Source organism: Sprattus sprattus (genome assembly GCF_963457725.1).
Source record: "Sprattus sprattus genome assembly, chromosome: 2".
In the NCBI taxonomy this organism is placed as follows: domain Eukaryota; kingdom Metazoa; phylum Chordata; class Actinopteri; order Clupeiformes; family Clupeidae; genus Sprattus; species Sprattus sprattus.
This window is the reverse complement of record NC_137921.1, coordinates 42,724,062-42,747,726: the sequence shown is the minus strand read 5'-3', so window position 1 is coordinate 42,747,726 and position 23,665 is coordinate 42,724,062. Positions and strand designations below refer to the sequence as shown.

Below are 23,665 nucleotides of genomic sequence, written 5' to 3'. Positions count from 1 at the left end.
GCCGTCATTCTTGCTGGAAGTCCAGCGGTGTGTACATATTCTTCCAGGCGCTGCGCCCGAGCAATTACATAACAAGATGAAACGCTTCTTTTCCAATCCGGTCCGCACAATGCAATATTCCACAAATTTCACAACTCTTCGTCGTTCCAATAGGCTGGATGTCGCAGATTCAGTGCCTGTTAAAGGATGGGGATTCTCAAATAAGCTATGATCTGTGCTCGCATCCCATTAGCTGTAGATGGCAGAGCTTTGTCGAAGCCGATGACTGCGTGAGCCACTCCTCCCACTACCCACTTTCCTTGGTTGCTTAGATCTAGCTATGGCGGCAGTGATGACAGCTACAACCTTTCACCCCAGACGCAACAACGTGAGGCAGGCGGGTAAGCCGGCGGACAGTCAGGCAACAGCAACATAACATATCGTGCCCTAAGTACATTGGTACATTGGTTCATGTTATTATAGATCTGCTGTCATTTTTGCTATTTTGTTTGTATGTGTATATGTTGTATGTCCTATGCACCAACCATACCAAGTCAGTTTCCTGCATGTGTAAATCTACTTGGCCATTAAAATAATTCTGATTCTGATTTTGATGTCTCGGAAAATGTGGCGTTTTTTCTTGATTGTATCTATTTGAGTTCTGCTTTATTTCTAGGGTTAAGTTGGTTGTTTAAAACAAATTCTTCTGTGTTTTGGCCCTCTAATAATTAACCCATGATTAACCATGTCTGTATCATCTGTTCTTGGTTGCCTTTAACTGTAGGAAACGTTCACGGATCACGAAAATAATATTAGCATGAAATGTATAAATTTGAAATTTGTATGAATACGTTTGAATTTACAACTTCTTACCATATTCAACTAGAATAAAGTGGTAAAGGAATGTTATTCCCGCCATACTCCGATGCAGGTAGGCAGTTGAACATTCTGTTGGGACCACACCCTAAAGTATGAAGATGAAAAGGGTGAGTGCATATGTGTGAGAGGGCGAGACAGACACATTGAGGGCATGTGGAGAGGCTCTGCATGGACTGGCCATGGATGCACCACGCCTTTTGGAGCAGCACACTCATCATGAATAAATGATGAAAGCATAACTGGCTTCTCACTGGATGAACCTCCCAACAAAACAAAAAAAAAACCAGTTCTCTTCTTAAATGCTCTTCATGTTTTCTTTTATCTGTTCATAGTTCAAAGCATGCAATCCATGGACAAAATAAAAAGATTATGAAGGTTATGGACCTATGTTTAGTGATTAATTTTGCAGGCCTCAGTTGTAACCCAGCTATTCAGTCAATAACATAAGGAACAGAGTTTGTGATTTTATTCTGTTTACTTGATTGATAATATTTAATTCAATTTATTTTTCAAGCATATGAGCGTTTCATTGCTTTAACATTTACTGAACCTTGTGAGTTAAGAAAGTCAATCACATTTGTAAAATTACATCAAGAGCACCCTGATCTGAGCACCAGATTGTATGTAATAATTTACAGCAATCCACTGACATAAACACAGACAGACTAAACTGATTTCAAAAGAAAAAAACTTTGACGAGAAAAGTTCGAATTCTCAGACTACATCTGGCAGCATTACAAACCTTGCCATACACAGAGACTGCTTAAGAGGAAGAGGTGCCAGATGAAAACAATGCATCTCATCATAAACTGGCCCTGTTTGTTGATTCAGCACACAGATGCGCAGATGTATCCTTTGTGTGTTGCTCTGAGTTATGACCTTCCCTCAGTAAACATTATACTGCTAAGAACACAACTGCATTGAAAACACAGACAGCAACATGGTACAATAACTGCCTCTTTTGCTGAAGAAAAGGAATATCTTTTAGATTTTTTTGGAAATGAAAAAAAAATTGCCAAAATTTTGAGTAATCAGATTTTACATGACTGGATAGAGGGCGTAGCTGGCAATCCCACAGGTGTTGCTTCCATTTCGGATAAGCCGCATGTATCCTCCTTCTCCCCATCCTGAGCCCCAGCTGAAAAGGCAAGAGCAAGTTAAACAAGTGAGAGACTAGCTGCTACTTCCAAAGCATCTGAAGACCACAGAATAACAATAGCAACATTGTCTAATGTTCTCATAAAATATTTGGCACTGGAAAGGTGCTCACCTGTTTTTAATGATCCAGTAGTCCTTTCCTCCCTCTGAGCCATAGCCCACCAGCACCACTGCATGGCTGAGGCTGTTAGGGCTGCAGAGAGGCTCCTCATAGATACCTAGTGCAGATTAATAACAGTGATATGAGTTAATTATCTTATGATCATTTATTGATGTGTTGGGTTCGTTTTTTTTATAAACACTATTTTGTTATTTCTATAATACAAATGACATTGTAAATTAAATTTCATAAATACAATTTTGTTTGGTGTAACCAGACACAAAGACACTTTGTGCAGAGGCTATATTAAATTTGTCAGCTCTGCAAATTAATACCATTGAACTGTATTTCTGTGTCAGTAATTCTGTTCTGAGAGGTTTGGTGCACTGCATAGGGTGATGACATACCTGAACTGTAGAACAGGAAACTGGTGTGGTCAGCATCAATGGCAACTGTTATTGGCCCAATGGTTGCCACAGCATCAGCCAAGGCCTGTTCATCTCCAGCTGGTATGAACCTATAATCACTGATCTTGGCCACTGCCTTGGCGTTGTCATAGAAACAAGGCTGGGTATCCTAATGACAATCATTACAAACCCTTCATTAGGAACCATTCTCCATTTGACTGTGACTTTAAATGCAGGATCAAACCAAACTTCCCAAAGGAATCCTTATTTTACTAACACATAAAACTTGAGTGACCCTAACCCAGAGATGAACCCATATACTGTTATTTCTTTATTTATTATAAGTGAGTTGAGGAGCCCTTACCCAGAGATGAACCCATATACTGTTATTTCTTTATTTATTATAAGTGAAGAAGATAATGATGATGATGAAAAATATGTCAGTGCCAACATAATGTCTACCTACATAAACCAAAGAACATACAACTGATGTGAGGGGTACGAGTCAAAAAACATACCGCTGATGTGTAGGGGTACGAGTCAGACGATTGCAGACCATTTTTCACTACATAATCATAGGCATTGGCCATCCAGGCACCACTACAGCCATGGGTCCCAAACGACTTGGAGCAGTCCACCAGGTTTTGTTCACTCAGAGACACAAGTTTGCCAGTCTTCTTAAACATTTGTCCCTCAACAGCACCCGTAGTACTGAATGCCCAGCAAGAGCCACAAAAGCCCTGTCAGAACAGAACAATCAGGCGCTAGATATATTTCTACAGGTAAATTCTTTCATAGTTCATTCTGTTTCTAGTTTTCCTGAGACAAATGCACTTTTGACTCTCAAGCATAATTGTAATACATGTGAGGCAATTAACTACAAGATATATTACACAAAATAACTTAACTTGAGAACTCTACCTGGTCCTTGACTTCAGTGACATAACCCATAGTTCTGTAATCCACAGTAGCCAGTCCTAGACGCTTGGCCCCAGCTCTAAGTTTACGGGGAGACACATCCTTCCCTCTTTTGGCAGCTTGGCCAGTAATAAAGGCTCCCTGCAGTCGTTTGTACTCTTTATCTGTCTGCGGGAATAGGTGGGGGTTAGAAAAAAACATTAAATACTGATTAATGTCACCAGCATAGAAATTATTATACATTGCTATTATGCAATGTATATCTCAGGCAAAAGTAGTTATTAAAATATCTCCAAGCTCTACAGAAAGTTCAAAAGTTCCATTCATCTATCAGATGTATTTATAAGTAATTTTAAACAATATAAATAGGACTCACCAGGTCACCATATTTGTTCATTGCCATGGTGAACCCTTTGGACCCTTGGAGGTAGTTCATATTGTTGCTTTTGATGACACTCAAGTGGCCCTCCCAAATCCCCTTTCTTTCAAAGTCATCCATCTACACACCAACAAAACAAAGGTTACTAATGCAGTCCTGATGACACTGTGATGTTGTAATAATGTGTGTGTTTGTGTGTGTGTGTGTGTGTGTGTGTGTGTGTGTGTGTGTGTGTGTGTGTGTGTGTGTGTGTGTGTGTGTGTGTGTGTGTGTGTGTGTGTGTGAGTAGTGTAGTGTACAGTTGTGTTCTCATATTGGATCATTGGACAAAGTCTGTGTGTTGACTTACCTCTTCATCATATGCCACACCATTGCTTTGCTTCCACAGTGTCCACTCACTTTCTATTTCTTCGTCTGAGTCTGCGGTGGCATAGTTAGGGTCCCACAAAAGCAGGACAATCAAACACGTCCTGGCCAAGACTCCAGTCCAGCAAACCTGGAACATGACTAACAAGATGGTCATTTTGAGGAAACTTTCATTTGTGTTTCTTTCAGTCAAAAGTAGTTGTGAGCATGAAACACTTTTTCAATGGACTTACATGCATATGCAGGCACACACACTCTCACAGAAATAGTCACAATATGACAGATTACTGATATATGCATTAAGTGTTTCCTAACATGGCCCTTGTACTGTACAGAGGTTTGTCATACATATACATCTGTGATCATCCTCATCACTGTAATCACACATAATCATATGTAAAGAATGAAATTAATATGATAGCCTAAGCACAAGACTCACCCAACTGATTGTATAAGTTCTGTATGGAAGGGCAGCAAATAAGTGTGTCTTCAAGAGCATACAAAATATCTGCTCACTCCTCCTTATATCCCCTTTAGTGAGGGGTGTGACCATACAGCCTGCCCTGTCAACCTAACTTAAAAGAAAAAAGAACCATGATAAACCGTTTCATAAAGTTACACAGTGTTATACCTAACGTTTAGATTTTAACTAATTGACACCACAACTACATGAAAAATACTGGAATGGTTCTCTGTCATCATCTTTTTGTGTCACAAAGATTCAGCACAAGGATTTGGATCATGACTTTTTTGTTCTTTTGGGGCTGCTCCGTTCCAATGCAATCATTGAATTGGAAATTAAGTTGGAGTTCACATCAGTACCCAATGAACCATGCAGGGGATGAAATTATTTTTGTGCCCAGATAATTTTAACTAATGGTAACTGGAAAACGCAACTGGTAGCTCAAAGTTTGATTCTTAAGGCATGTGTGACCTATTTTATTGTTACACTATGCCAAAAAGCTTGCAAATTGTTTCTAGAGGTGTCTAGAGACATTCTAATTTGAAATGTGCTGTTGTCTTTCAACGTGAAATGAGACATGGGACCAGAGCCAGTCAATGCAACCATCAAGACGGCTTAACAGTCAATTACAGACAACACCTTGTATCGTGCCAAAATCAACAGTTTGCTATATCATTGAGAGACAAGGGTGCCCTGTTGACCCCTTAAAAAAGCAAACAACCTCATAGACCCTGGGAAAACAAAAGACTGATGAACAGTTGTTAAACAGATCAAGATTTATCTCCAGTACATAGGTGTGGATAAGTCAAGCTTAAGAGAAGATGACGCTTTCATAGTCAGGCACGGTCTGGCGACAATAACACACCATAGCGTTCTGGCATGAAGTGACATGGAAGGATGAGACAAAGATCAACCTGTACCAGACTGGTGGAATGAGATGTGAATAAATGGATCATAATCCAAACAATACTATTTCTTCTATCCATCTACCCACCCTATCAATAAATCTGCAGGATGATTATGGAAGAACACAGACATGTTTTGCCTGCTGACATCCATTGAAATGTATTAAAACTCATTGGATGACACTGAAGCAAAGAGAAGTAAAGAGAGATGCCCCTTCCTGACCTCAGACCAGACCAGAATTAAAACATAGAAGCACAGCATAGTAGCTGAAACAAGCAAGAACTGAAAATGAATGCAAAATATACCTTATAATGCACCATGCTGCAGCAGAGAAGATACTCTAATGATGACTGTAAGTCACAGACTGAAAGGAGTCAAATGAAGGTGCAACAACATATTCAATAGGGTGGCTTCATTTAAGTTTATTTTAGCCTGTATTAAAACCTATAATGCGTATATGGTGTAAAAAGGACTACAGCTCATACTCTCATTTGATAGTGATGATATTGATGTACACTCACTGAAATTTGAGTTAAACCCCTAAAGCTCAAGAATCACACAAATGTGTCATTTTGTACTTATCTAAACATCTCTTGAAGAGACTGTAGATTCAGGAAAAACACAGACCTCTTTTAAACCAGGACTCACACCTCTACTTTTTCGTGCCAGCATACCATTAACGCCTTACGTCTGACTTGAAACGGGTCAAAACTTGTTATTTTTCTGCTCTGAAGGGCTGTTAAATTGTGTATCTGTGCAAATGCAGTTCAAACCAAGTGCATGGCAAACAGCCAGTGCCAGTCAGGTGTATTTGTCAGTGGCTAATCAAAACAACCCACCTGTCCAAATTATGGCACCATTTTGAAGCATACATTTATAGAAAAATGATGTGCTGTGTGCTGGGACAACCCAGATAATAACAGTTTGTGAGGAGATAATTATGTGTTGAAAAGTGAGCCCTCCAGGGTATTATAATGAAAATGACAGCTAAAACGCTGTGTGAAATATGAGTTTCATGCCGGCAGGTATGATGAAATCCTCTCAAAAACCTATAATGGACCTATAAAGACCAATTAGGGGCCCTGCATGTTAGAGTTTATTTGGTGTGCATTCTTTCATTTAGCTACATTGTGTAACCTAACACGCAACATATACCAGTTTCAGAACCGCTTTACTACATACCGACACACTAAGACTCTTCAAAAGACTTACAGAATTAAGTCTATATTCTATACTATGGATATGGTACTATGGTGAATCAATCAATATAGATTTATTATATAGTATATATCAGGTATTTTATCAAATACACAAAGTTCCTTTAGCAAGCATTAAGTCAAATATCTGGTGTGTTCAGTGCTTGCAAGAGCACTTTTAGCATATCTTAAAAATAATGACAGCACTGATGCTCTACAGTGAAACACCTTTCATTATGGTCATGAAAGTCCATACATCACTATAGTTTAGCCCATCAATTAAAGGTTACGGTTGAATGAATGTAAAATGCCAGTAGAAAAAATCAAAAGGAAGTGGAAAAAGCATGTTATACACCCAAACTGAGCCTTTAGAAAAATATCACAAAATCACTTTGCATGTTGTCTCGCTTTATGAAAGTTGTGTGTATGAGAAATCATCTCTCAACAATCAACCTGCAACAGCCACAAATATGGCATTTAACAGCCACAAGAACCAACAAAAACCAAACCAAAACCACATATCAAATGTAACTGAGCTCAATACCAACCTGTAGCTAGTACAGACACAAGATGAGAGAGTTAGAGAGAGAGCGAGAGAGAGAGAGAGAGAGAGAGAGAGAGAGAGAGAGAGAGAGAGATATGCTTAAGATTCAACATCTATTCATACTTAAATTCAACGTACCATAATTTTACAGACAGCGAAAGGTTATGTTAAAAAAAAACTAAAACAGATTTGGTTACAGACGTGTATTTTGTGTCACATTCATAACATAGAAACATTGATTTATTTCAGTAATACGATGTATATGATTGATTTGAAAGGGTGTGGATTTTTTTCAGCATGAAGTTTAACAACCACATTATTTTATCGTTATTAGATATTACAATATTTAAGGGCTATTATAGGTACAACATTAACAATTTCATGAAAATATCTCTATGGCTCTCGGTGTGCGCGGCCATCAGGGGATTTAGGGTGCCATTCGATCGGAGAGACGTAAAGAGCAACAACACATCCTTGGCTGGTTGGCTTGATGTGACTGCGAGATAGTTTTTACAGCAACGTCAACGGGTTTTGGGGAGGACAGCGTCTTTGATCCATCTAAACATCACCGGTCCTGGAAGTTAGTCGTCGGTAAGTCTTCACCCATAGCAATGAGTCGTGAATAGGACACGGAGGATGTCGTTCAAGGTGAGAACCCTTTTCAATCTCTATATTCAAGCTTTCTTAGCTCATGATACAAGCAGCTATGACGAGTTGCGACGGTACTGTAGCACTGACAAGCAGTCCACCTTGCTACTGACATTTTGTAGCCGAAGGCGAATAAGGTAGCCGATTTCGCTGGCATGAGAAATACTTCGCAATGTCGCCAGTGTTCACTACAATATAAATCTCTGCTGATGCCTTATCCTTGTGCTCTCAAGACATTTCAATGCACAGACAAATTACTCTTTAACACAGTCTGCGCAGTTAGCCACTCTGCCAGACGACCAGCGTACAAAATGGAAAGGAATAGTGATCAGTAAAAAATCCTGCCTGTCGTGTTCTCTAACGTGCTATACAGCGTCACACCATTTCTTTATTCTTTGTCTCCTGATATTACGCGTAAGCTATTCACTTCTGTCATTGCATACAAACAGTTTATTTCGCATCTGCATTCATGCACACACATCCGACAAAACCCATGTGTCCATGGAATAGCTTGAGAGTCGGCTGTTTTGACTGGGCTGCTTAAATGCAAAGGCCATGTAATGAACGGCAGGACTATGTGTGCAAATATAGACAGGCGGATGACCACGTCACGGTTCTGTGTGTATTGTAATGGCCATGTGTGACATTTATTTACGTGTGTTTTGCAGAAGGAGACGCCCCTCGCCAACGCAGTATTTTGGGCAGCACGGAAGGGGAACTTGGCTCTGCTACAGCTGCTTCTCAACAGCGGGCGCGTAGATGCCGACTGCAAAGACTGTGTATGACTAGCATTTATTACAAAAGGCAGTGTGTGTGGGCCTGTATAATTATGTATAGTATGATGCTGGATGTTCAGAAAAGCCATTAGTTTACATGTTTTTCATTTTAAAAATTGTATCTGACATGCTCGGATGTGTAAAAATGACAGATTGCCATGGTATACATTCAGACTGTATGTGTACATACTTTTTACGTTAATGCTTTTTCCTATACAACAGAGTTTCTAGTAATGTATACAGAAATTTATGATGATGGTTTGTGATGTTGTTGTTTACCCTCTCCAGTATGGCACGACAGCCCTTATGGTGGCCTCATACAGCGGACATCATGATTGTGCCCGGGAGCTTGTAATGCAGGGTGCAGACATCAACTTGCAAAGAGAGGTATTCAGATAATTCAAGACACACTCTTAACAGTCAAAGTCTCAGATCACAATAGTTACTATAAACCAATGGAACGGAAAGACACACGCGCCATACAGAGGGACAGAATTTCAAAGGGTGCATAGCTGGATCCATTCTCAGATCTGTATTTGCAAGTGCATAGGTGTCAGAGGGAGATGAACCGTTCATGTTTACAAAACAGACACTTCAACAAAACATAATTAACACTAATAGTTCTCCACAGTACCAGACAGTAAGAGTGTTTTGATTTACTCATATCAGGTGCTTATATCAGATTTATCAAGCTGCAAAAGGATATTTGTCTTTTTAGCTGCTGTCAGCTACCTCAAAAACATAACAGTTCACTTCCTGGAAAGATGACTTGTTGAGCCATGCAAGGAGAAATAACGGCATGTCTTTGCATTATTAATGTGGAAAATGTTCCTTGACTGCTATAGATCAATGTTAGTGTGATGGCTTCTGTGAAGACGTACCATCATAAAAAGCAATGACTTGAAGTTCATGGGGCAAATAGACTTGGAAGATAATTGGTGCAATCACCTCAACATTTGCCAAGTGAGGACCGAAGGCTAAATTATATGTCATGCTTAGTGTGTCTGTCTCTTTGATGCCTTGAAGGCCAGCTGACGATGCTGTCTATGTGTCTTCTACTTTGATGTTATTCTAGACAGGCTCCACTGCACTCTTCTTCGCTGCTCAGCAGGGCCATGATGATATTGTCAAGTTTCTGTTTGAGTTTGGGGCCTCCACAGAATTCCGGACAAAGGTATTCAGAGTAACCTGCTTTCATTCATGTGTTAACTTGAGCATGAAGTAGATAACGAGAGTGAGTTTAACAGTGTGTGTGTGTGTGTGTGTGTGTGTGTGTGTGTGTGTGTGTGTGTGTGTGTGTGTGTGTGTGAGTGTGTGTGTGTGTGTGCGTGTGTGTGTGTTCGTGTTCAGTGTTAGACCTTTCTGTCCGCATGATATCTGGTTACCTACCAATTATCACATCGGTAATCATGTTAACAAAATGAGGTGCAAATGGTGTTTGTACAGGATGGTGGCACAGCCCTTTCGGCTGCTAGCCAGTATGGCCACAGCAAAGTTGTCGAGACCTTACTGAAGAATGGGGCGAATGTCCATGACCAGCTAAATGTGAGTATTTCCAGCATGCTGCTGAAAGCCCTTCCAGTTGAATATGGCATTAAGTATGTTCAGTAGAAGATCAGGGGTCTCTGGTGCTCTGATTCACGTGTGTGCCACACAGAGGGGTGGGCCTGACAGGGGTGGCACTGAATTTGGAGGATGCCTGGGGCTGACTCAGCAAGCAGAGGGACTCAGTCCATTGTGTCTTTATTTGTGTCCACTGCAGTCCTGTGGTACCCCCATGGCCCAAGTCAGCCCCAGGTCAACCCCATGGTTTTCTGTAGAGCATTTATCATACCTCACTCCTACCTCAATTGCTGCTATTCAATTCTGTTTATATTACAATTCTGTGTCATATTCTAACTCTGACTGTACATATCATATTTATTCACTTATTCCACCCTACATTTGCACATACTCTGCACTTTTATTGCTATTTTGCACTTCTGGTTAGATGCTAAACTGCATTTCGTTGTCTCAGTACTTGTACTCTGTGCAATGACAATAAAGTTGAATCTAATCTAATGTGTATTAAAAGCAAAAAAGTGTCTATCCACCCGAGGCCTACTTAAACATTATCCTTTGTGCAATTTACAACATGACCAACTATCTACAGAATTATCTAGGATACTAATAATCCTCCGTAAAGTGATTGGTTTGATAGCGTATTATGTTACCTCCTGGTATGAAATGCGCTGTATAAATAAAGTTTTATTTGATTTGATAACCACTCTGGACAATATGACTATCACATTATCATAAATCAAGGCAACCTTTTGTAAAAAGAAAATGCTCTCCCATTTTTTGTTGCCATCATTTGATTACAGGCTGTAATTAGACAACCTAGTGAGCTAAGTCACTTTAATTGGCAAGGCCAAGCCTAAGGTCACAAATTAGTATTATAAGGTAGTGTCATATGTAGCCTAATTTTGACAGCATTTATCTTCAGAAAATTGCAGGGAATATAATTGCATGTCTTTGAAAGTGCTGGATATGTTCCCCCTACATCCATCTTGTTGGCTATATACAAAATAGCAAGTTCTGTTCTCTGTGAAGTTAAACTACTCTCTGCTACTGCTACCCATTACACAGAGCAGTCCTCTCAAGAGGATCTCCCTTACTGTGACTATTTTTAAATGTTCTGTTGGTCAACACACCCAATGTATGACTAGCTGTACACTGCGTGACATGCATATCACGTTTCAGGATGGAGCCACCTCTCTATTTCTTGCTGCCCAACAAGGTCATGTGACAGTTGTGCGTCAGCTGATATCATCTGGAGCAAAAGTGAACCACCTGCGTGAGGTCAGTGGTTACCGCCTATGCCATTGATGTCAGTTACTTCATGTGGATTATGTAAGTGGAGGTTGGCGCCAAAATAAGTAGATTTATGATGGAGAACTTCCATTAGTGTCTAAGCACTTCAGCAATTAATGTAATGTCTGACTACATTTGATTTATCATTTGAAAATACGTTTTTTTTACTTACACGGAATTTACCATATTTATGGTCACACTCATAAACATACTCACACACGCACATACCCAAGCTGATCTTAACCCTTCAACCCTTCAACCTGATTGCCAAAAGTGCTTGTCCCAGGAATAAACTGTAGTGTTTCATCTGTTGTTCAAAACTGTTTAATTGGTTGGCACTTAATTGTAGCTTGTCATGTGTCATGACAAGCTGTTGTTGTTGAGATCAATATAGCCTATCCTATGAATGCACCCATTTGAGAGGTCTAGCAATATAACATTCGTAAAGTGTGATACACATTCAATAAACTCATATAAATGAATCGAATGTATCATTTACAACTGTATGTGTGTAGATGTGCTGACACTGGGATATCCCAGAGACAATGCACAGGGCTGCTCAGAGCCCATGAATGCATAAGATATGGCAGATATGTGAGCTGTGTTTATGTTGATGAATTTGAACACCTGGACAGGGGCGGATCGACTGGGGTTGCACAGGGTGACATTTTCCACCATAACGACAATGAATTGTCACCCCAGTTTTGAGATGGGATCATATTTATATATATATATATAAAAAAAAAAAAAACGTTTTTGATGCAAGTGTTGATGCAAAAAAAAAAAATCAAAAATTGGTTATTTTACTTCATACTCCCACTAAACACTGTGACAGTGAGGGGGAAAGTGAATATTATCCAATCACGTTTTGTTCTCCATGAAGCTTCAGTCTGCGCTCCACCTTCCAAAGCCTTCACCAGGTCCTCAGTAGTGTCCATTATAGAAAATCAGTGCATTATACCATGCATTTCTGTGGTCTTTTTCATCTCTTAATGCTTGAGAAGTGTGAGTTTTAAATGGTAAATGGTAACCCCACAATGACATCCTGGTCATGTTACTGCTTATTAAAGTAATATCTTGATCATATGAGGTAGCATCTAATGAATTTTGGAATACACTGAACGTATATGTTATTAATATTTTGAGTAAACATGTGTGTAAAGCACTTAAATTGGACTTACCTTATGCTGTGTAGCTTTATATCCGGATAGTATATTCATTACGTCCATAGCCTATAGATATAACACACAATGCTTATAGGATACTATTTTTATGTCATTGAAAAGTTACATAATTTGGGCTGACAGGCCTAACTTGATGTTAGTAAGTATTCTTACACTAACTTACATTATTATGTATTTTAACATACATATTTAAATTGCAAATGATCGCACAGTTCGACTACTATGAGTGCATGCACATGTGTAGAAAACCTAAGCATTGATATTGCTCACCCTTATAATCCTTATGCCACCCTAAGAAAATTGCTCCTGCACCAGGACCAAACTAAATGTTTTAATTCATCACCAGAGTTCAAGACAACCCACCCAAGCAGAATAGGCAGTATTTACCCGAACTTCTGCCATTGAGCTATGCCCCCTAGTGTTAATCCACATCTGTAAAATCAATGCCATGTCTCATCATTTCTGCTCTGCCTCAGGATGGGACTGCCCCCTTGTGGATGGCCGCCCAGATGGGCCACAGTGAGGTGGTGAAGGTTTTACTTCTTCGTGGTGCCGATCGTGACGCTGACAGAAAGGTAAACACTCTCACTCCTCACATTACAACAGCACTGAGAATGGTCTTAATAGATGTTGTTAGGTTTTGAATAGGCCCTATACATTAATTAGCTTGTCTCCAATCTTTGTCTCCTTGTGGATCTTGTGTGTGTTAATAGGATGGTTCCACAGCCCTATTCAAGGCTGCATTTAAAGGACAAAATAAAGTGATTGAGGAGCTTCTGAAGTTCTCCCCCTCTCTGGGTATTTTGAAGGTTGTAACTATGTATTTTAATCACTTTTGAACTTTTTGTTTTAAGCCCTGTAATTAAGACACCAAAGCATACCAACTAGTTATAGAACTTGCTAGTTCTACAGAGTAATTCACTGGAAGCTCTCATATTTGTACTATACAATCAAAATAAATATGGAACATTAGTCATCTCATAATATATTGCTAACAATAAATTAACCTTATTGTAAACAGCAAGGTGGTAAAGCAGCCTGTTGAATGAAGTAAAGAAGTCATTTGTTATGGATTAAGTTATTTTGTTTCTTCATTGCAGAATGGTTCAACACCCCTTCATGCAGCTGTCATGGGGGGGAATCCTAAGACTGTATCACTTTTGCTGGGAGCAAATGCGGATCCATTTGTAGCGAATAATGTGGGTATCACAAATGTTAAATCTGAGATAAGGGTCACAAATTGTCAAGGAAACTCAAGCATGCAAATAAAGCATTAAAAACACATATAGTCAGGATATGCAAACAAAGATTGCCAAAGCAATGGAAAGATGTCTGTAGTGTTTGTATTTCTCTCTGACTGCTTGTATTTGCTCCAGATGTGTTTGTTGCAGATGTATTTGCTGTAGATCGTGAGTGTTGCAATGTCACTATTAATCGGGTTTGTTGGTTTTCCCAACAGAATAATGATCTCCCTGCTGATCTTACTAAGAACGACCGAATTCTTTGGCTTCTACGACCCAGCATCGCCAATGGAAGTTGATGACCATTTTACCCTGGTCCTCACATTTGTCCATGGGTTTCCTTAGAAATAATGTCCTTCCTGCTAGAGGTCAGATAGCAAAGCAGTTTGGATATTCCAGTGATATTTAAGAGGATATATTTTATGGTGCTTGTTTGCAACTGAAGCTTTATGAAAATATGGACTACAAAACATGGTCTCTCAACTCCTGTCCACGTGACATGTCTGGGCAACACGGTGCAATTTTCTTCTGAACTCATAACTAGATTAACAAATTGTACTCATACTTCTTGTCACAACAACTTCATTCTATACAAACAAGTATTGCCTTAATGAAGATATTTGCTGGGTACTGGTGGATATGTTACTAACTGAAGTTTATTTCATATGGAATAAATTGTTGGGTAATATGTGAGAGACCTTGTTACTGTAAATAACATAACCATAAGATAATTATTTAACTTAAACCTTTTACCACTATGAATGGCATTATCATGCAAGTTTGGGTTATTTTGCCTTTTCTTTTCCACCTGAATTGCTTTGAGGTGTGTGATATGTATGCTGTTAAAGGCTAATTATAATTAGGGTTCATGCAGCGAAGCTGCAGAAACCTATTGTGTTTCTATGTTTTTAGGTTTCCTCCGTAGGGAGGTAACCTATTGTTATTGTAGGCAAAAATTCTTGTACCATGGGAGTCAATGGCAGCCCCTAGAACCATATGGTAACTTTTTGTGAAATTTGGCACACTCATTAAGGACAGTCCCTTCTTCATTCACACCAATTTTCATGGCTCTCATTAGACCACTCTAGCGCCACCAACAGGCCAAAGTTGGACTTGTTTTAACACACGCAGCTTTTGAACCGTATGACCGATTTTCAAAAATGAGGTACCATTGGATTCCCTGGATCAAGACGAATAATCGGACCCCGCTCCGCGAAAGCGTCCGGTGTATAGATCTTCCGCTATTTCCGGTTTTATCAAAAACCTTTGAAAGCCTTCTCCTCCTACAATTTTTGGCAAATATTCTTCAAAATCACCAGACATGATCTTCAGACCTAGCCTCACAAAAGTTATGGAAATAATTTTGATCCTCACAACCGTTTGTCTGGTACAGCCACTCAAATTCAGCTGAAAAGTCGCCAAACAGGAAGTGAAGTCATATCTTGGCAAATCTTTGACAAATCAACACCAAACTTGATATGTCACTAGAAGACACTACAACATGTTGCCATGTGCAAAGGCAACTTCATATCTTCAAAAATGATTGATTTAAAGCAAATTGGATAAATTGTTAACGCTAAAACAATGCTTTACACATCAACAGGTCAAAAAGTGATACTCTGATTGAATCACAAGTTCATGTGAAGACACTTGAGAATGTTTAGAACACAAATAAAAAAAAAAATTGACTGTAAGATGAAAAGTAGATTTTTGGTGAATATTTGAAATACGCATGGTTGAGTAAGAGCTAGGGTGATTCTCAAAGGAATGTGTGCCTTTGCGCCGCGTGGTTTAGACACAGTGACGACACATGGTACCCATAACAACGCTGGAAGGTGAACAGACAACCATTTTGTCACTGAGCAATGTACACGATTTTTTTGGAGTCTAGAAGATTGTCATTTACATTTGACCGTAAGTAATGGAAGCATGTCTACTACTGTTTAATTTGTATGTTCAATTCAATACAATTGAATTGTGTTTGTATTCTCGGTTGCTGTGTAAAGTTGAGGTGCTGAATTAATGTGTGTTCGTAAGCAATGGGCTATGTCTTTTAGCATAGCAAGGTATAAAACATTTTGACTTGTGGGACGGCGAGTGAAGTTAATGTAATGTATGTGCATGTACAGTTAGGTTATTTGTTCGTCATGTAACTAATTGTGTTGTTCAAATTTCTGGCGGACTTGGGCTGGGCTTGGTTATTACTCTGTTGAACGCTGATTGGGCTTGGACAGAAAAGTTCGGCCCCGTTCATGCTGTGATGTTCATGTGTTTGCAGAGGTAATTGTGTAAGCTTTAAATATTAGCATAGTTGCAGGGCTCGACTAGAAGGCAATTAACAGAGGCAATAGCTAGATGTGTTCAGAAAGTGATTTAACCAAAGGATAGAACTTTGACACAGTTCGTTTGCGTTGATGAATGAAAAGTAAAGCTTTATTGACATCTTCCAGCATCGCTTTTTGGTTTCGTATTGTGGATGTTAGATGTGGTTTCGTATTGTGTTGTGGATGTTAGCCTATAATTAATATCTTGCAAAGCAGAGATAATCTTCCAGGTTCTCTATCCATGGGGGGGCAACTATCTCAGCGTATATGGCAGTGACGTAGTTAGGCCTAGTTCAAATTGTATGTGGAATGTTGACAAGCGGCTATGGCTTGATAATACAGTAAATGACGTGTGAAATGAAACTAAAACACATCACAGTTAAAGTTGTATAAATATTGATTGATTCACAGCTATTTGAATGGATGACATGACTAACAAGTGGTCGAAGAGTAATTTGAAAGTATTTGTTCAGTGAATTAACGCGTTCGGTCAAACAATCGGTCACCTTTTTTGTAATGTTTACATAGCCAGGCTACCACACAACTTTCATCTGAAATAGCATGCTATGTCGCAACATTTTTTGAATTTGACAGAATATTCAGTATGGAATGGCAATATCAGACCAGTATGGTTTTTAGCGGTTGACATTATTACGGTTTGACTGCTTCTTTTGGACATATGTTTTTTTAGGCCAAGTGGAAAAGAAATGGTCTTTGCCCACTTAGATAAGGTAAAACTCAAACAAAATAAAATGCCATTTTGGTTTTATGGGCAGCTTGAAGGTTGTAACCATAGACATATAGAATTACTAGATACATTATCCGCGTTGCCGGCCAACGGAGTCGAACGTCCGCAGAGGTCGGCCATCTTACCCCGGGCAGATCGCTCACCGTAACATTGTGGTGGTAGTGAAAAATGTACTTTTTAAATAACCATAGCTTGCTCAATTTTCAACCGATTTTTAAACGGGTTGGTTTGTTATAAACGTCAGAGATGTAGCTATGACACTATATAAATATAAATACTTACAGTGCATGAAATGCCCCGTATTGTTATTCCTTCGTTTCTTATACTTATTATTCTTTGTACAGACTTCTGTGCTTAATTCAGCTCGAACACCTTAACGTAGAAACTTCATTCAAAATGTGTTGTGTAGGTCTTGTAAAGGACACTAGGATTATGTATTTCTCATATTTTTAAACGTTACTTTTTAAAACATTAAAGAAAAACTAATAAAATGTTTCCCATTGACTTACATTGGGACATCATGACGTCATAATATGTCTTTAAACTGGCTTGCAACTGTGCTTCACTGACAATAATGATATAAAGTAGGTACAATATTTCCCTATACAAATATACATCAAGAAATGATGCATGTTGAAATCCCCACCCTGTACAGAGATGTATTTATGACACTGCATACTTATGAATAATTATAATTATAACCATGGGTTTTCATGTGAAAATAACATTAAACAGAACAGATAGGTGTAATAAATACACACATGCACAAGGTGTTTTTATTACCTGAATACAGTAAAAGACAGTTAACAAAACACAAAAACTCAGGAAAACCATGACAATGTACAAGCACCGCCTCGCCATCGAAAGAGGCAGACACAGGCAGACCTGGCTGACCGGAGAGGTTGTGGGTACTGTACTTTTACAGTAAATTACTGGCTACTAGTTGCATTGCTTTCACAGTAATTTCACAGTTATTTATTTTAAATATTTCACAGTAAAGTACTGTACATGTTTCACAGTAATTACATGTAAACATTTCACAGCAAAATGCAATGCAACTACAGCGGTATATTGTAACTTCACAGTTGTCATGCCATTGGATTACTGTGATATAGCGGTATGTAGCTGTGGAATTACATCGTCTTGCTGTATATAAATTACAGTATTTGTCTGTTATGTTATGCTTTTTACTGTAAAGGTAATGCAACTAGTAGCCAGAAATGTACTGTACATTTACAATTTAAATAACTCTGCAAAATACTGCAAATTTGACTTGTAAACTGTGATTTATAAAAATGCACACGACAAATTCACATTTACAAAGACCACTCAAAGTCCACGCCTCTCCTTCGAGCCTTGTTCTGAGTAAATGCCCAAGATGCACCTGTAAACAATAAGCAAAGACAACTTTCAGTTTTACAGATTTTATATTGCATTGTTTTTAAAGGCACATGCAGTGGTGCCCCTTCCCCTTTAACCAAATCGTACACCAAATAAATTAGTATTGAAAGCCAAGCCAGATTGATATAAGAAATTGGCTTCCATCGTAGGGCAAAGACCTTAAAATACAGTTCATAAATATATTTTAAGAAAATATCATCCTTAAATATAAATATCAACTATAGCAACTTTGTAGTGATTCATGAATATAAGCTTAATTTGATCAAAATGTAATTGGCTAGTTTGATGAAACATTCAATGACGGATCAAAGAACAATAGTAAAAAGAGAAACACTTATTTTCCCCATCAGATGAAATCGGTTTTTTGCCCCTTTGGCAAGGTGTTCTTTTTACCTCAACAGCCTGCTCCACTCTTGTTAACTGCCTCTGAAAAAGAATGGAGAGCAATTACTGACAGATACTGAGAGATAGTAGTCTAGCAAATACTCATGCATATCCTTCCTATTGACATGTAAAGACCACCAAATGAAAACACATAGTTTGCACCTTCCTAAGATATAAAATACTGTATTGTCTGTGATGCGAGCTTTTTGGAGAAACACAGCTTTGAAATTACATTTTACATTTACATTTAGTCATTTAGCAGACGCTTTTGTCCAAAGCGACGTACAAGGGAGAACAATCAAGCTAAGAGCATTAAAAAACCTGGTGTAACCATAAATATTGCTTATAAAACGACATAGAAAGAATAAAAAAAGAAGTGCGGGCCTGTTGCTGCTTAAGTGCAGGTTGAGCCAAGGTGCCAGTTTAGGAAGAGAGGTGCTCTTTGAAGAGTTGGGTCTTCAAGAGTTTCTTAAAGGTAGGGAGGGACGCTCCTGCTCTGGTAGTGCTAGGCAGGTCGTTCCACCAACGTGGAACTACAACTGAGAATAGTCTGGATTGCCTTGCTTGCACTGGGGGCAGTGCCAGACGACGCTCACTGGATGAGCGCAGCGTCCTGGGTGTGACATTTGCCCTTACAAGAGCATTTAGGTAGGTGGGAGCAGACCCAGTAAGCACTTTGTAGGCAAGCATAAGTGACTTGAATTTGATGCGAGCAGCTACTGGCAGCCAGTGGAGCTCAGTGAGTAGCGGGGTGACATGTGCCCTCTTTGGTTGGTTGAACACCAGGCGCGCCGCTGCGTTCTGGATCATCTGTAGTGGTTTTACCACGCATGCCGGCAGGCCCGTTAGGAGGGCGTTGCAGTAGTCGAGGCGGGAACCCACCAAGGTTTGCACCAGGAGCTGGGTGGCATACTGGGTTAGGTACGGCCTGATTTTGCGGATGTTGTAAAGCGCAAAGCGGCATGACCTCGCGACAGAGGCAATGTGGGCTGTGAAGGTTAGTTGGTCGTCAATAATGACCCCGAGGTTTCTTGCTGTTTTGGATGGAGCCAGAGATAAAGAGTCAGTCTTGATGTTGATGTTGTGGTGGATGAACTGTTTGGCTGGGAAGACCATCAGTTCTGTTTTGGCCAGGTTCAGCTGAAGGTGGTGGTTTTTCATCCATGTGGATATATCAGCAAGACAGTCTGAGATCCGTGCCGAAACAGTGTTGTCCTCAGGAGGGAAGGACAGAACCAGTTGAGTATCATCGGCATAACAGTGGTAGGAAAAACCATGCGAGCGGATGATGGGGCCCAGCGAGGTGGTGTAGATGGCAAAGAGAAGTGGTCCCATTACAGACCCCTGGGGCACCCCAGTGGTGAGGTGGTGGGGTACAGATAGATGACCTTGCCATGACACCTTGAATGAGCGCCCAGAGAGGTACGATTCAAACCAGGAGTGCGCCTTGCCTGAGATGCCCATACTTGAAAGTATGGACAGAAGAATGCGGTGGTTGACTGTATCAAACGCAGCTGATAGGTCAAGCAGGACAAGAACTGAGGATTGAGCTGCTGCTCTAGCTGTTTTTAAAGCCTCTGTCACAGATAGCAGGGCTGTTTCGGTGGAGTGACCGCTTTTGAATCCAGACTGGTTTGGATCGAGGAGATTGTTTGTTGACAGGAACTCTGTGACCTGTTTGGAGGCTGCCCTCTCAAGTGTTTTAGATAGGAGAGTGAGAAGTGAGACCGGTCGGTAGTTTTCCACCTGAGTGGGATCGAGAGACGGCTTTTTGAGCAGCGGCGTCACCCGAGCCACCTTGAATGAAGAAGGAAATGTTGCAGAACTAAAAGAGGCATTAATCACCTGTGTTATTGCCGGTAGGACGGCAGGGGAAATGGCTTGAAGGATGTTGGATGGGATAGGGTCCAGCGGGCATGTAGTTGGACGGCTACCTGCTAGGATTTTGGAGACCTCACTCTCAGTGAGGGGGGTGAAGGAGGGAAAAGATGAGTTATTGATGGTAGCGCCCTTAGGGGGGGAAGACAGTTGGTCGAATTGTTTCCCAATGGCTGCCACTTTCTCTGTGAAGAAGGAAGCAAAGTTATCGGCTGTGAGGTTAGTAGCTGGGGGAGGAGGAGGAGGGTAGAGCAGAGTTTTGAAGGTGGAAAATAGTTTCCGAGCATCAGTTGCACTGTTGATTTTGTCATTGAAAAAAGTTTTTTTAGCAGCAGTGATGCTGGTTGAGAAGGAGGCCAGCAGTGTCTGGTAGCTTGCAAGATCGTCCTGTGCTGCAGATTTGTGCCACTTTCTCTCAGCCGCTCTGAGATTGGAGCGCTGCGTTCGGAGGGTATCACTCAGCCATGAATGAGACTGGGTAGCTCGCGCAGGTCTGGTAGAAAGTGGACACAAACTGTCCAAGCATGAGCTTAGAGTGGAGCAGAGAGATTCTGTGGCGTCATTGACACCTAGTGAGGAGAAGGTGGAAAAAGGTGGAAGAGTAGAGGAAACCAGGGAGGAAAAGTGAGTGGGGGAGAGTTTGCGGAGGTTGCGCCGGAACGAGACCATAGGAGGAGGGACAGAGGGTTGCTCAATGAGTCGAACATCAAAGCGAATGAAGAAGTGGTCTGAGAGATGGAGATTACTTAGTTGCTGCAGCTGGAGGCTAACATTAGCTCACTTTTGCGCATATTTGCACTAATAACTGCGTATTCTCGACCAAATAACTGGCACGCTATGCTTCTTAAAGACATCAGGGGACCATTACGAAAACACGTAATTTGAGCTTTCCAAAGATATGAGGCAAAGCTTCGCGGGGGGAAACGCCTTTAAAATGACTTAGCTGGTTACTGCAGCTGGTGGCCAACGTTAGCTAACTTTAACTTTCACGCTAATTCGCGTATTCTTCATCGAATAACTCGCACACTTGATCCAAAACATCGTTCATTTACTAACCCAGACAACAAACAATATTATAAAGTTGTGACAAGCTGTCTGTCAAACTTACCTTCGAGCTCTTCTATCATCCTCCGTGGATCCAAGTTCAACTGTCTCTTCTTCAGCCCACAATGCAGCGCAGTTGTTCAAATTTACAGTAATGTATTGGGTTATCTCAAAGGAGGATTTGAATAGAGTATATTACTGTGGAATAACAAAATGCTGTGAAATCACTGTATCATTTTTTTTCACAGTAACTTACTGTGTCTATTGATTTCACAGTAAATTCTACATTACAACATGATATTGTGATTATTACAGTTAAAGTATGTAAAGTTATAATACGATAATTTATTGTGAAATAGATAGGTAGCCTACTTTATTTATATCTGTATGGACAAATTCTTGTGTCCACACAAATAGCTGGAAAGCTACAAACAGTCCTGAAAATCGTTCATGTTAAGTTGGATATTGTAGCGATCTCAGTCACTACGACTTTACTTCAATGTTCTTCAATGACTTGGTCGATGCAATATTACCGTTATTCGCTAACAAATATCAACAGCAACGAAATCAGGAACGTCTATTTTTTTCAGTTGACAAGATCATCCGCATAAAACGTGTTGTAATCATATTCATAATTATGATTAAACTCGTTCGTACCTTTGTTAAATTACATGGAAAATCCTATTGGTTTGTTAAGGTTTACTATGGGCAGGGGCGAAGTTTGCCACCCGGAAGTAAGATATTTGTTATTGTGACATCATGCTGAATTGTCGTATATTGTACATACTTAGAATAATTATTCTATTGTTTAGAACATTAAATGCTTATTCATACGTATATAATGTCATAGCTACATCTCTGACGTTTATAACAAACCAACCCGTTTAAAAATCGGTTGAAAATTGAGCAAGCTATGGTTATTTAAAAAGTACATTTTTCACTACCACCACAATGTTACGGTGAGCGATCTGCCCGGGGTAAGATGGCCGACCTCTGCGGACGTTCTAGACTCCGCCGTGAGTTATCTAGTAATTCTATATATCTATGGTTGTAACGACAGCCCATCAATTGTGAGCTAGCCATTTTGTTGATAACTAACGTCAGTTAGTTGTATTTAATATTTCACTGGGTATTGCAGTTGTTTAATTAACTGAAATAATTATGAAATGTTATGTTCTATTTGCCATTCACTTAAGCAAGTTACAGTATTGGCAAGCATTGATAGCATGAATCTATTGACAGACATGACACTTTGTGTGAATAAAGAAGGGACAATTTTTCTATACAGTTACAAATTGTCACAAAAGTACATTTCCCCCTGGTTCGCAATGTTTTTAGGAGGAAACCGCCATCGCTGCTTGCAGCTATATTCTTATTATTATTATTCTGTGCTGGGATCCTATGGCAGCCCATAGAACCGTCTGGTAAAAAGTTGTGAAATTTGGCACACTGATTGGGGACAGTCCCATGATTCATTTCACCAAGTTTCATGTAGGCAGATGTAGCGCTCTAGCGCCACCAACAGGTCAAAGTTGGACGTACGTTCACACACGTAACTCTTGACCCGTTGGCTTGATTTTCAAAAATGAGGCATCCTTGGAATCCTTGGACCAGCACGAGTTCAACGCACCCTATGACGTCATTTTGCGCCATGATGGATTTTCCGCCATTTTGGATTTTATCAAAAACCTTCAAAAATCTTCACGGGTCACAATGTTTGTCCGATCAACACCAAACTTGACACACATCATCTTCAGACCAAGCCTCACAAAAGTTATTGGATTACATCATCGCAACTAAAACCGTTCGCCCGTGACAGCCAATCCAAATTTGCGACGAAGTCGCCAGACAGGATGTGGGCTCATATCTCAGCAACGATTTCATGTATT

General features: G+C 40.0%; 2 protein-coding genes across 3 annotated transcripts; one reads left to right on the top strand and one right to left on the bottom strand.

Annotated features, from left to right (window-relative positions):
- Positions 1-1,896: 1,896 nt before the first annotated feature.
- On the bottom strand, positions 1,897-4,343 carry cts12 (cathepsin 12; the record flags this gene model as incomplete). The annotated part of the gene is made up of 7 exons (XM_080860226.1): positions 1,897-1,996; positions 2,129-2,234; positions 2,524-2,692; positions 3,042-3,263; positions 3,445-3,609; positions 3,818-3,940; positions 4,170-4,343. The coding sequence occupies 7 exons, from the start codon at positions 4,341-4,343 to the stop codon at positions 1,897-1,899; spliced, it is 1,059 nt and encodes a 352-aa protein (XP_080716352.1).
- Positions 4,344-7,723: 3,380 nt separating this feature from the next.
- Positions 7,724-14,685, top strand: ankrd29 (ankyrin repeat domain 29). Of its 2 annotated transcripts, none has more exons than XM_080860465.1 (10): positions 7,724-7,943; positions 8,612-8,722; positions 9,008-9,106; positions 9,795-9,893; positions 10,166-10,264; positions 11,462-11,560; positions 13,233-13,331; positions 13,470-13,565; positions 13,857-13,955; positions 14,216-14,685. In XM_080860465.1, the coding sequence occupies exons 1-10, from the start codon at positions 7,932-7,934 to the stop codon at positions 14,294-14,296; spliced, it is 894 nt and encodes a 297-aa protein (XP_080716591.1). In that variant the 5' UTR covers positions 7,724-7,931; the 3' UTR covers positions 14,297-14,685. The 2 variants fall into 2 exon arrangements, with proteins under 2 accessions (XP_080716591.1, XP_080716592.1); XM_080860466.1 differs by having other exon boundaries at positions 7,736-7,886.
- The last annotated feature ends 8,980 nt before the right edge of the window (positions 14,686-23,665 follow it).

Coding starts and splice junctions, on each gene's coding strand:
- ankrd29 (XM_080860465.1), top strand. Junction 8,723..9,007: donor ATGCCGACTGCAAAGACTGT/GTATGACTAGCA, acceptor TACCCTCTCCAG/TATGGCACGACAGCCCTTAT. Junction 13,332..13,469: donor ATCGTGACGCTGACAGAAAG/GTAAACACTCTC, acceptor GTGTGTTAATAG/GATGGTTCCACAGCCCTATT.